This window comes from Gobius niger (assembly GCF_951799975.1).
Source record: "Gobius niger genome assembly, chromosome: 8".
In the NCBI taxonomy this organism is placed as follows: Eukaryota; Metazoa; Chordata; class Actinopteri; order Gobiiformes; family Gobiidae; genus Gobius; species Gobius niger.
Genome location: NC_136859.1, coordinates 16,257,496 through 16,270,437, shown reverse-complemented (window position 1 = coordinate 16,270,437; position 12,942 = coordinate 16,257,496). Strand labels below are relative to the sequence as shown.

The 12,942-nt window shown below is 39.0% G+C and overlaps 1 protein-coding gene across 2 annotated transcripts; it reads right to left on the bottom strand.

Annotated features, from left to right (window-relative positions):
* Positions 1-2,803: 2,803 nt before the first annotated feature.
* On the bottom strand, positions 2,804-7,480 carry zbtb32 (zinc finger and BTB domain containing 32). 2 transcript variants are annotated; one of them, XM_079560787.1, is made up of 5 exons: positions 6,764-7,480; positions 5,202-6,140; positions 4,691-4,761; positions 3,722-3,871; positions 2,804-3,256 (listed from the first exon to the last, which is right to left on the bottom strand). In XM_079560787.1, the coding sequence occupies exons 2-5, from the start codon at positions 6,122-6,124 to the stop codon at positions 3,027-3,029; spliced, it is 1,374 nt and encodes a 457-aa protein (XP_079416913.1). In that variant the 5' UTR covers positions 6,125-6,140; positions 6,764-7,480; the 3' UTR covers positions 2,804-3,026. The 2 variants fall into 2 exon arrangements, with proteins under 2 accessions (XP_079416913.1, XP_079416912.1); XM_079560786.1 differs by lacking the exon at positions 6,764-7,480 and having other exon boundaries at positions 5,202-6,619.
* Between the last annotated feature and the right edge of the window lie 5,462 nt (positions 7,481-12,942).

The window sequence follows — 12,942 nt, the reverse complement described above, 5'->3', positions numbered from 1 at the left end:
TGAATGTGCACAGTCTAAAACGAATTGGGCGACTCACAGGCTAATTCTCAGTGGTAAGACAGAAATAACCGTCAGGTGCAGTTTACTGTTTTAAAAAGGGAAATAGACTTGTAGTCGTCCTAAATCCTAGTCTCACAGTGGCTTAGCAGTTAGTGGTTCTCACACAGAGGGGCAGGGCCTGAATTGAGGTCATTATGTTCCCCTTCTGCCCTGCACTACTGCACAGTGGAACCGTTTTTGACCATAAATGGATTCGCTCTTCGTCAAATAGCCATGGGATGTGTAGCTACTATAGGGCCCCGTGTGGATTTTTGCTTAGGGCCCCAGAAGGGCCAGCGTTATTACGAGCTCAGTGTTTCTTCATGGGTTAATGGAAAAACTGTCATTTTCTCACATTGTGGTGACAGTATTTCCACAGCAGAAGCACCTACAGACTTAAACATTTCCAGTCTTGGACTTAGCAATATTATGTTTTTTTCAGAGGGATTTTTTAATATCTAATTCCTAGCCTGATTTATTGAGTTTTGAATTTCAAAAAGACGAAATTGAATTTGTTTTACATATTTTGCTCCACTAAAAAAAAACCCTCTTATTTTAAAACTAAACAATAAAAAAAAAAAATAATAATAATAATAATAACAATAATTATGATAAATAAACAAACAAGATATCCAAAATAATATAAATAAATAAATAATAATAAATTGAATGTAAAGAACTCCTCCACAGTGCACCAATTTAAAAAACAGTTCAAATCAACAAACATCAACTCTTACACACTACTGTAAATATTAGATTTTAACTTTAAAAACAGTAGTACCTGTGTTGTTTATTCTATCTTATGGCTTAAAGAATAATACCTGCGAATCAGACCATTTATGTTTTTTTTGGTCTACTTTTTGTATTTGAAGAAAGGGGCACTTAGCATAAGCGTTGTCTTCATCGTGCTCCTTTTCAATCATGTATTAAAAAAAAAAAAAGATGTATAGTTGTTGAAATGTGAAAACATGTAACTAACGTGACTGAAATAAAAAAATAAAAAAATAAAATCCCCTCTGAAAAAGTCAATAAGCAAATATGTCAACAATATAAATTTAAACCAGGCTCCATTTTGGGCATATTGTTTTTTATATGAAAACATAAAATGACCAAAAACTTGCAATACATTTGTTCCTCATATTTATGTCAGTAATCTACAGCAAAGGTTTCAAATCAGTATCTCTAAATGAATAAAGAAAAGAAAAAAATCCCTATTCATCTGCAGTGTCTCCCCTTAAAGGAGCTATACCTGATTGTACAAAGACACAGGGTCACTCAAATTTCAAATTGTTATTTTCTGGTCCAAACTCATCTCAAATTTTCCTAATGCATTTACAACATCAAAATTCGTCACAGGGACTGAGTTTAAACCAGGTTTCAGGGAGGAAAACTGTCACTTCACTTTTAAAAACGCCTACTAGCCTGACATTTATGACTGTTAAAAAGTCTTTAAACCCAGTATTTTTGGGCTACATGTCTGCTTTTACCATATACTAAAGGACAAAACTAATTTTATTCCAATAACAGAAAATTTAAAAATCAAGGATAGCTCCTTTAAGGACAGAGTATCATTGCTTCTCCTATTGTACACCTTCTTCATTGCAGTTTTGTTTTATAGCCTGTACCACTGTTTTCTGCTCTGTGGAATCAAGAGCGTTTCACTGATTTTAGCCTTGGGCTTGTTTCCACCTGCAGACGTCCTCAAAGGTGGATAAAAAAGAAAATGTATACAATTAGCTATATCCAAGCACCAGAGGTGGGTGGTACATTTAGCTATACATAAGTCCTACATGTAGGCTACTTGAGTAACCTTTTGAAGTAACTGTACTTTTACAAACTTGTAATATAAAAGTGAAGTAGGCTATAGGTCCATTATAGTAGACCTATTATAGTAACTCGTACCATTGCTAGTAAATCTTTAAGCAATACATGTATTTTTCATTTTGTTTGCTTCATCGTGATGTTAATGTTTCTATGGTATTGAAAACACGCTATTACAATAATTATTCCATGTTTTGTTTCTCATAATTTATGTCGTAACTGAAACATGACTCACACTTTTTTGCTCAAACAGATTCTCACAGTACTCAAGTCAAAATTTCCCCAGGTAATCTTTTACTTGAGTACATTTGGCAATTACTTTTTACTTCGACTAGAGTGTAGAGTATTTTTTAAGCAACATTACTCTGCCGAGGACTAGGTATTACTGATGTGCAACATGTGAGTAACATGCACAGACAGCACAGCATAGGCCAACATGTGCAGAAAGTTACATGCACTGCTTGTATGGCTGCAACACTATTGATCTTTGAAACGATTGAGTAACCTAGAAATGACTACATTTTATTTAGAATTCACTGGGTGAGGACGGTCGGATTGTGCAAACACAGCTGAAGCTCTAGTTCCTGACGGCATAGGGATCTAACAGTTGACGTGACAAGGAGCTAGGATTAGGACATAGGAGATATTATGGGAGGAATTTGAAAGCAGCCATTGAGGTTTTCTCTGTAAGGTTGAACTTCCCAGTCATAAACTGTTTGACAAACCCAATTTAAAGTACTGTTCAATATAACTTTATTAAATACACACAGAAACAGAAATAAATGCCAATGATAAAAGTAACCAGAAATAAGCCTGACATTTGTTTGACATTTGTAGCCTCTGTCATAAAATATTGCCGCTTTTTATTTTATTTATAGCAAGGGTGTCCAGGCTTGCTGACCAAAAATGTGTGGTGGTAGAATCTTAGATAAAGTAGTCTTAGTAAAATATAGGCTGCTATTTTCAGTTATTTACAAACTTCTGAAACTTCTTTACACTGCCCTCGATGAAGAAAAAAATAAAAACACTGTAATAAGGCCCTGTAGTGAACAGTCCTCACATTAGTGTCCACCAGGGGGCGATATTTAGCCACGGTTTAGGCCCATTGTGAGGGATGAAATCTCGCTGCAGCAGCCTATACATTTGTCTGAATTTGCTGCTAGATTTTAGATATGCGAACGGTACATGTAGGTGCTGCCGATGCTCCAGTCCGTGGGGAACTCGTGCAGCGCGTGGCTCTTGATGTGCCTCTGCATGGCCACGAGACTGCTGCAATACTCAAGACACACAGTGCACTGATATGGAGCAGCGCCACCGTGCGTCCGCAGGTGCTTGATCATGGCCGAGTAGTCCCGAGAGCGCTGTCCACACAAGCGACACTCGAACGGTTTTTCCCCTAGAACAGAGAAGAAATGGCAAGTTCAGACTAAGAGCTACTTGAAACTAAGCCATGCGCCATTATTTATTTACGCAACCTGTGGAACGTCTGATAATGACACAGACTCGTGTAGGCCAATTATCCCATTCCTGTTGGTTATTTACAAAATGTATAAATAAACAACAATCCACAAGTAGTGGAATTGAATGTTTTCATTTTTGTGAAGGAGGACATTTGTGAAAAGACAACACTTTTTTCCCCGCAAAATTGTTTTTGGGTTATCGTGACAGTGATCCCGCAAAAGTGACCCTGAAAACTGTGAAACTGGCCCATAAACCTGTCCCTGTAAAGAGTTGGAATGTTAGAAATGCACTCCAAATGTTGAGAATGAGTTTAGACTTTTACAATTTACAATTTACAAACATTGAGCGAAAGCAAAATGATCAAAAACATGTGTTCTTGGGCCTGTAGGGCAGCACTCACCGGTGTGCACGCGGTGGTGAGTGTCCAGCTGGTGCTTCAGGCTGAACCTCTTGGAGCAGTGCTTGCACTGGTACGGTTTATCCATCCGCCGCTCTAGTTCATGTGAGTGACTACGAGGCTGTGTCAAGCCTTTTCCACAAGATCTACACACTGAATATTATTGAGGCTTTAGTATAAACAATGTATTACCATAATGACATAGTTTTACAAGTGTTTTACAATACATGTATTTTCTTCTCGATCACACTGTCGTAGTAAGCTACTTTTGTTGCATCATCGGCCTTGGGCAGAGCGACAGAAACTCTGCCTCTGACATTCTCTACGCAAATTAACAAAAGCCTGCACTGAACTGTAATCCCGGTCCTTGTGTAAGGTAGCACATTGAAATAAAGAATCAACCACTTCAAACTCAGGGCTCTAAAGCAACATAACACCTCTAGTTCACACCTGACAGATGTATTTCTACATTGACACTGTGCATCACCTGCTGGATGCACATGTTGCAAATATTCTTACTTTATGAATTACTAGTGATTATGCTGAAAAAGCTGTTTCCAAAACTGCACAAAATGTTCCACTGAGATAACGCTCATCTGATGCAGTTGTGATCAGGCAGATATTGGAAGCACAATGCTGTTCACTGCAGACTACGTTTGTAGTTACATTTAGGCTACTATTTTTAGACTAAACATAAACGGTACTGCAATACTGTATTCTATTTCAAATGAATTTGCATTTGTGTTATTGGGGTTTTTCTCTGCAGAACATACTGTACTGCATCTACGCTGCTGTAAGTCCTAACCACAAACTGCTCCAGCTACACTGTGTGCTCAAACCACAACCCTTTATCACTTTCCATTACGCTGCTCAGACCTGGAGCCTGGGCCAAGGGTCATGACAACAGTGTTCACTGTTAAACCTGTTAACTTTTTAATTGTACTCTGATGACATCTGTTACGTGTTACACACCTGACTCCTGAGGATGTGCAGAGCAATGCTGGCACTCTCGTCCTTTGTCTGCTTTGGCCACATCCATGTAACTGTAGAAGTGATCATAGTTATCAACTGTTCCTTTGGTACATAGAGTAAATATGCAACAACCGATATGAACATCAGTGGAATCACTAACGTATCAAACACAAAATGTACAGTATATGGATCAGTCTGTTTTGTACAGTAGGTGATATACTCAATTTTAAGAAAGGGGGAAATATGGGAGATCCCCTTCTTGTCAGACAGTTCACTATTTGACTAATAATCTCTCTATTGCGGAGAGCGTAACTGTGAAGATCATGCTAATGTGAGGTTAGCAGGTGAGACTGTATCTGGAAAGTGCAGGACCCATCTCTAGCATCTACGTAGACAGCTTTGAGTCAGGGACTGGGCTGCCTCCAAGGAACAACTGAGCACTGGGGGATGTGAAATGGCTCTGAGCGGAAAATTAGCTTTTGAAAAAAACAACTATTTTCCACACACTGACCTGCAGGACTGAGGAGTCAGAGAGACTGTCTTCTTCCTCTTCAGCAGCCCCTGTCTGATGAAGCCCCCCGCCCTGGGAACACCCGAGTAGTTGTGTGGGGAGTAAAGCGGATGTAAGTGCCCATAGCTCATGACAGAGGCCTGGGCAGGTCTTTGAAATGCCGATGACAGTAGAGGCAATACGTGAGTTGATACAGACAAGGGGCAGGTGATGGAGGGGTTTAGTGCCCTCTGTGCTGACATTAGAGTGGAGTAACTGTGAGTGATTTGTCTCAAAGTGTCCACTGAGTTCCACTTGTGAGCAGGTAACGCCCAGGGGGAAAAGTAGCTGCTGCTGGAGGTGATGACACTGTCTCTGTTACTCAGTGCTGGGACAGGAGACAGTCTGAACTTCTTCGGAGCAGTATATAAGTTATCGACACTGTCAGAAGCAACACTATTTTCCACCACAGTGCAGTCGTTTGGCTCCTCCGATGGAGCCTTTGAATCTAGAGCTTCATCCTTAACTTTCATGTCACTTTGTGTAGCTGGCTCATTATGCTGTGTACGGTCCAGAATGTCGTCTTTGTATTGGAGTGAGTTGAGCTGCTTCCTGCATTGCTCCTCTAGAGCTTCCATCTCTAAGCTCTGCGCGGCTCTGAGCAATAGTGGTAGATCCTGCTCAGACACCTCCAGGACTTGAGTGTAGGTAAAGTCCAGCACCTGTCTGAAGGTGTGCACAGAGAGCTCCAAAGGGCACTGTACCGGACTGTCCCGCTCCATCTGCCGAGCCAGGGTTCTGCTGGCACAAGCCAGCACCAGGCGGTGAGCGTGGAAGGTATGGTTGTCTACGGAGATGACAGCGTCACAGAGAGAGCGCGAGAGTCTCAGGGCATCGGCCCGTTGCAGGAAATGGAAGTACTGAGGGTTGTTGAGTCGGATCATTTTCTCAATCACAAACCTGCAAAGAAACATCCGGACGCCATTGTAAGTTTAATTTATAAAATCTTGTAAAATATGTATTAATTTCCCATACAATTAGATAATATCACAGATATATTTTTTAAATATAGTTTGGATTTGATCAAGTTGATGGATTACCAAAATTGATGTTTTGGAAATAGAAAAGTGTGGAATTAGTCTTTTAAAAAGTATTTGAAATTTTACGCTTTCATGCTTTTGCAAAAGCCACAAACCTGTTTATGAAACTATGAGTAATGACTGTACACATGCGTAAACTGGAGTAAAAGCCCAATGTCAATAACACAAGAAAATAGTGAGCAGTGCAGTGTAATGTTGGCCAACCTCTATTCGACATGTAAATGTGTGCATGTATAATGTGTATGAGCAAAGGTCACTGCGTTTAGCTTTCCTGTACTCTTTGAGTAACTTTCACTTAATGTATATGACCTTCATAAATGTGTCACCTTGGTTACTAATACTAATATACACTAATATATATAAATTTTTTCTTTATGTAAACAACATAATAAATAATGCTTATACTAACAAAGATATCAAGTATGCAGCCAGTTTATCTTTAGAGGATGACAGACTTAAACAGTAGTCAGGCGCATGTCTTACCTTTTCACTGGAGATGTGCCCACAGCCTGGACCTCTGCCTCAAGTCAGGCCTGTGATGACTGTGAGGAGCCGTGGCTTTCCTCTCCCTCTAGTCCCTCCTCTTCACCTTATCTCATAGTCATTGGCTCATTGATTACATCACTAAAGGCTGGGTTTTGGAGCACCAAAAACCTTCAATAGATATTTTTAATACACACCCAGTTAGCTGTATAATGCATATAAGAGAATGGTACAGTGAGTGATAGAAATGGGGCCAGTGGTTTTGGAGCATCATGTGTGCTCTAGTGGTGCTGCAGGGCCTGTAACTGGTCAATACATTAATAGGTCGTTCAGTTCAGAGACACAAACCACATCAAAGACAGGAAACATAGACAACAGACTGCTGGTACTGACAGCTCAAGTTAGACTCCTCTGAAACTACACTTCAAGCTCAAATACACATATATCGCAGAGGTGTCAAAATGTGTGAAAAATAGGTCAGTTTAAGCGTGTCTTCGCTGTATTGTTAAATGTCACCAACAAAGATGAAGTTGAGGTCTCAATCGGTAAATACAAAAGGAATGTGTGATTCGCCAACATGTTTTGAGCTGTAAGTTCATACGGTGTGTACAGATAGTCACCTCATCTCTTTTGTAATCGTACATGTGTGGAAACTATAATCTATCAAACCACAAATCTCGCTGAAAGTTTCAACATCACTTTCTTCAGTTCAGATCAACTGTATTTATTTATTTGTTTATTTATTTGTTTATTAGGTACAGAAAAGGTGCTACACTAAAGTGCACTAGTGACGTTCTTGTAATCAGATGTCAGTCAGATAGAATTACAGCAAGATATACTTTAGAATATCTTGCTGGACAATTTATAACAAGCAAATATAGATTGTCACATAACTAAAATTACCGCAGCTGAAGCAACAAAGGCTTCATAGAACAAGACAGCCTAAAACTGTATAAAATATTTAGGCAGAAATACAAGTCCACATGACAACTCTCTTCCTTTACTGTGTCCTGCCCAGGCCAAAACTATATGTTCTGTGGTAATCCAGTCATATACGGATCAAAATGTAACAGATTCCTCAACACTGGTTTAGTGTTACCCCTCTCCCACTGTGTACTTTGGTAAATAGGTGCCATAGTGATAAACTGTATATATTATGTTCTAATGTGATTACACCTGCTGAGGCTACACAGTGCGAATTGGCACCAATTTGCCATAGACTGCCTGGATTTGTTCTTAACTTGTGCTAAATTCCTGCATACAGCTGTGCACAGGCAATCAGAAGTTATCTTTTGGGGTTCTTATATTGCACCTTTGTGGATTTCTACGCCATTTTCTGTTACTATTATCTTGTTTTTTTGTTAGACGGAAATGTAATTCTTGTGTTTCACTCTCATTTATATTCTTCCAGTGGTTTACATGCAGAGTTACACCGCGAAACAGCAAACCCCAGGCCTCAGCTACATCTAGATCATCCATGTAGAGGACCATACGCAGGCTGAATAAACATGCTTTTGTATGGGTGTCTGGGTAATAGCTAATTTGCAGACCCGGCCCACAAAACAGAAAATGTCACATTAAAACATATACAGACCAACAAGAATAAATGCAAGATGGCTAATGTCCACACGCATTATTTGATGTTAGCCACCAAAGTGGTTCAGTTCTGCAAAGGCTTTCAGTTCAGTTTGTGGTCAGCTGCTATTTATGTGTACAGTTGTTTGTGTATGTAATGACATTGACAGCTTTAGTTTGATACTATTTCTATATAGCCTACATCTTAAAAATCTAAAATTAAGAACAAATAATGTGCAGTACATTGGGAATTCTTCATAAAATGTGCAATAGAAACAGCAGATGAAAAACAATATGTCCTATATAAAGTATTAAAGACATTCACTGTTCATTTGACACATAAATAGCACAGGTTCCTAGAGAAGGCTTGAACAGGATCAGAATGATTCACTAGTCAATAAAAATGTGATATTTTTATCTGAACGCCTTCTGTGAACACAGCTTTTTCTCTTGGACTGGAATATGCATGTAGTGTTAACCACAGCTGGTTTCTTAATAACTTTATCACACATCAGATCACGCCGTGCAGCACATTTTTCCTCTGCATTGTCTGATTACTGCAGAACTGTTTTCAAACCACTGGACTGAGCTCATACGCCCCTCTCCAAAAAACGATGGTATCTCTTAAATGTCATCTGTTACATGACTGCAGCACCTATGGTAATATCTGTAGTGTCAGCCCCCCCACTGCACCTTCTGCAGAGCTGTCTGACCCCTGATCTGTGCTTACTCACCCTGTGTCTGTGGAGGAAGACATCACTTATGATAAGTTTACGCCATCATTTGTTATGTATTCAGGCCCCCACACACTATGCCTAAAAATGATGCCATACACATATTTAAATCTGCTCAGTGCACGCAATGACATCTTTCACATACAAGGGAAGACTTTAATCTCCGCAGACAAAGAAGTTTCATATTGTTGTTTTGTTGAATGAATCAAAGTGCTACTGATCTACACAATGTGATACTGTGAGCATACCACAGCGGCGGTGAGTGAGCAACTGACATTAGAGGAACCACTCTCGGGATGACTGTGAGCGCTGTAAGCTTCACTGTACAGCCACTTCACAGGAACAGGGTGAGCAGGACTACCCGGCACTCCTGTGGTGTGTGTGGAACAAGTGAACCTGAGTCGGGCCTGAGGCTGGGGCTCGCTGCTTCTCAGCAATTTGTGGTGAGAACCTGCTCAAAGACTGAGAACTGTGTCAAGACCACGTCAAAGGTGGATTGATATTCAGCTACAGTGAGGGCAGATGTGTGATCACACATAAACAATAAAGTTGTGGGCTGAATCATTTACTGACAATGATAAAATCCTGTTTTTTTTGTTTCACAATAGTAAGATTATTCAGTATTTGTGTACTATATGTGTGTGTAAACCTTTCTCTTATTTGTTTGTAGGATTCATAGATGATACTATTGGTGTGTTATAGTAGTTCATTTAAGATTCTGCAAAAACTGGATTGCCATTTTGTGACTTTATTTATTTCACTTCCTTAATGGACATGGGCACACAAAACATAGACTCGTCCCGGTGCCGCCACACAGTACTATCCAGTTCTTGAAGTATTCCTATACCTGAAGACGATATTGTAAAAGAGTAGAGAGTAAATTACACAAAATAACAATAAATAAGCACAAATGTCATTAAACCAGATTTTTAACACCTTTTAGTTCATTTTCACAACCAGCACATATCTTTAATTGCATCTCTAAAAAATTACCTGTAGGTTTCTTTTTCCAGTGTATTCATTTGGGGAATTTGAGGAGCTAAAAAACTTCACTTTCCATTGTGAGTAAGCTGAAGAGTTTCCTGTCTCACCCCCATCTCAAGCTGTGAATGTTTCATGGTCACCAACTTAAAGAGTCCTTATCTGACATCACACAAGAGCGAGTGGTTACACAGGGCTGCACAATCTTAGGGAAAAACTTACATTCATTTGTAACGATGGATTTTATTGTTGTTTTTAAAGGACATTACAACATTATCTAAATCAGGGGTGTCCAAACTACGGCCCGCTTTTAATTGGCCCACTACAAATTCTAAAAATATAATTGAATGTTTTTGTATTTTTACATTTTTGCTTTAATTGAATATATACAAAATAAATGAAAATCCATTAATAGAAAGGTGTGATGAAGGATGTTTTTCTTTCACTTTAAGCATATTCAATTAAAAGCATAGTTAACATTTTAGTGAATTTGCTAACTTTAATACAATAGAGGTGAAGCTATATATCTGCTATATATCTTGTTTGTATATTATCTGTATGTGGCCCTCAGTGAAAAAAGTTTGGACACCCCTGATGATATATATAAATGATAAATGATTGTCGCCGATGCAATTTGCCAATAGCGATTTTACTGCCATTAATTGTGTAGCCCGACTCTCAAAGAACAACAGACACAGATTCTTATGGGTCATCTATTTTATTACTATTAACTAGCTTGACCAGTGTTATACTTCCGATTGCTTGCAAATACAGGTACACAACAGAGAACATTTTACCAAATTAGAATATCTGTCTGTCCCTTTGTTGATCGAAACCAAAAAAAAAAAGTAAATCGGTTTGTTTCATGATGCCGCTGATGCCTCTACGTCTAAAGCCGTTTACCATAATCAGACAGTGTCGATAAACGTGAACCACGTGAACACAAATGGAGAAATTTGTTTGTGCTTAGTGCCCGTATTACTTGTCAATTAGGCTGTATACACCATACAGGTAATTTTACATGATCAAATAAGTCAATTACGCAACAAGTTTCTAAAATTGCATTACAAGTGATCAAAAATATGACCCAAAATACAAATAAAATGTACAGAAAAATTACATCCAAAAAAACTGCATTAAAAAAGGCATTAATGCAGCAATCAAAATCCAGATTAACATTGTTTTAACTTGATTGGGGAGGGAATAACAGACATACAAACGTGGTCTGGTTACTATACCTCTCTATGTCCGTTTAATGCTGGTAGGAACCTTTTTAGTGTTTTGGTAGGAAAACATAGGCAAGCTTATTCTCTCTATGATTTCAGTAGTATCATTATACAAGATGGACCGGCTTACACTGTGAACATACAGGTTTTCATTCACTAGCTGTACAAATTATACACAGAGTGAGGCCTCTTTTTCTTTTTTCTTCTTTTTTTTTTTTTTTTAGAGCGTCTTAATACACCTTCCACCTGTCATTTTACGAGAGAAACACAAAATTGATGAGGATGATGATAAAAGGGCAGGAAAATGCGACAGGAAATGGTGCTGAAACCTCTTGTGTGTGATTATACATCGATCAGGTGTTAGCCCTATCACCACCTTTCTCTCACACACAGACAACAAGCTTCAATGCACTGGTTCATGTACTTCTTCGGTAATCTGTCCCACTATCAGGACAGCAGCGAGTGACTATTTAGACGACTAGTCAAGACGATTCATCGCGCCTTTGTGATTTTGTTTTTAACCAGAGCAGACCGAAGCTAATGTTTGAGCCTTTTTCACAGTAACAAGAAATAAACAAAAGCAACACGAAAAAAGCTATCAATGATCACCAAATTAGTCACACGCAATCCGATTAGTCGCGCTGCAGGAGCATGATAGTTACACTTCTCACATGCGTCTTATGTTTCTTCTTCACCACTGATTACTGCAGCAAACCAGAAAACCCCCAAAAGATGTGCAGCTACGTGCAGGCATCGACTCAAAAACCTCACTTGTCCACAGTCTTGTCTTTTTTTTTTTTTACGCAATAACAAAAAAAAAAAATGCTGCGTTTGCTGATAATCTCACCAGCAGCAATAATCCGGGGTTATCCACTTTTAACTTGTGGTCATAGTGTTTACGCCGTGATCGCTGCACAATAGAGACAAAGCCAAATTGTGGAAAAAGTAGTAAGTTCCTCACAGAAGCTCAAAGGTTACCCCTAAGAAAGGGGCCCTCCCTTTTTTCAAAACCGTGACGCACTACAATGAGCCAGACATGAAGAGAATAACCTAATTTGTTTGACAGTGCTAACATTCAAAAGTGGAGTCGTACATAGATAGCCTGGTCCTGCCTTGTGTGTTGTCAAAAAACACCCACTTAAAGCCACAAGCCACCGCTCCAAAAATGCACTGATATAAGAAAGAATGAGCAGGCTGCTACAGGAAGAGAGGGGCACTAGAGAGGTTCGGATACTAACTAGGGTTAACGATAGATTCACTGAAAAGAGAATGGAGTCTCTAAACCTTAAATACATTCAGAAAGAAGTACTGTGTCGTTGTCTTGTGCTGGTTTTTACAACAGTCCGTTTTCAATCAGCCATGTTAGGAAAATGTTTCTCCTCTTCGTAACAGCACAATGCACTATTTTTTTTTTTTAAATGTCTCGTTACACCACTGCAAATTAAGAACAGAAAGGTCTACAACTATCAGTAGTATATCGAACGGTATTTACAGTGTCCATTTTTGAAAACCGTGACATTTTTTTTCTTTTTTTTTTTTACCAACCCCCCGCTCTTGTTCAAAGCTATGATAGGAACAACACAAATAAATAGAGCAGCGTCATACACCGAGTAGTCATGCTTCCGTTTAAAAATTAAAACAGACTTCTGCTTTGTTTTACAGG

Excerpts from the sequence above, each read along its gene's own strand:
- zbtb32 (XM_079560786.1), bottom strand. The coding sequence starts at position 6,154 with ATGTTTCTTTGCAGGTTTGTGATTGAGAAAATGATCCGACTCAACAAC. Across the intron at positions 4,762-5,201 it reads CTGACTCCTCAGTCCTGCAG|TTACATGGATGTGGCCAAAG; the intron begins GTCAGTGTGTGG and ends TCACTTCTACAG. Across the intron at positions 3,257-3,721 it reads TCACCACCGCGTGCACACCG|GGGAAAAACCGTTCGAGTGT; the intron begins GTGAGTGCTGCC and ends TCTCTGTTCTAG.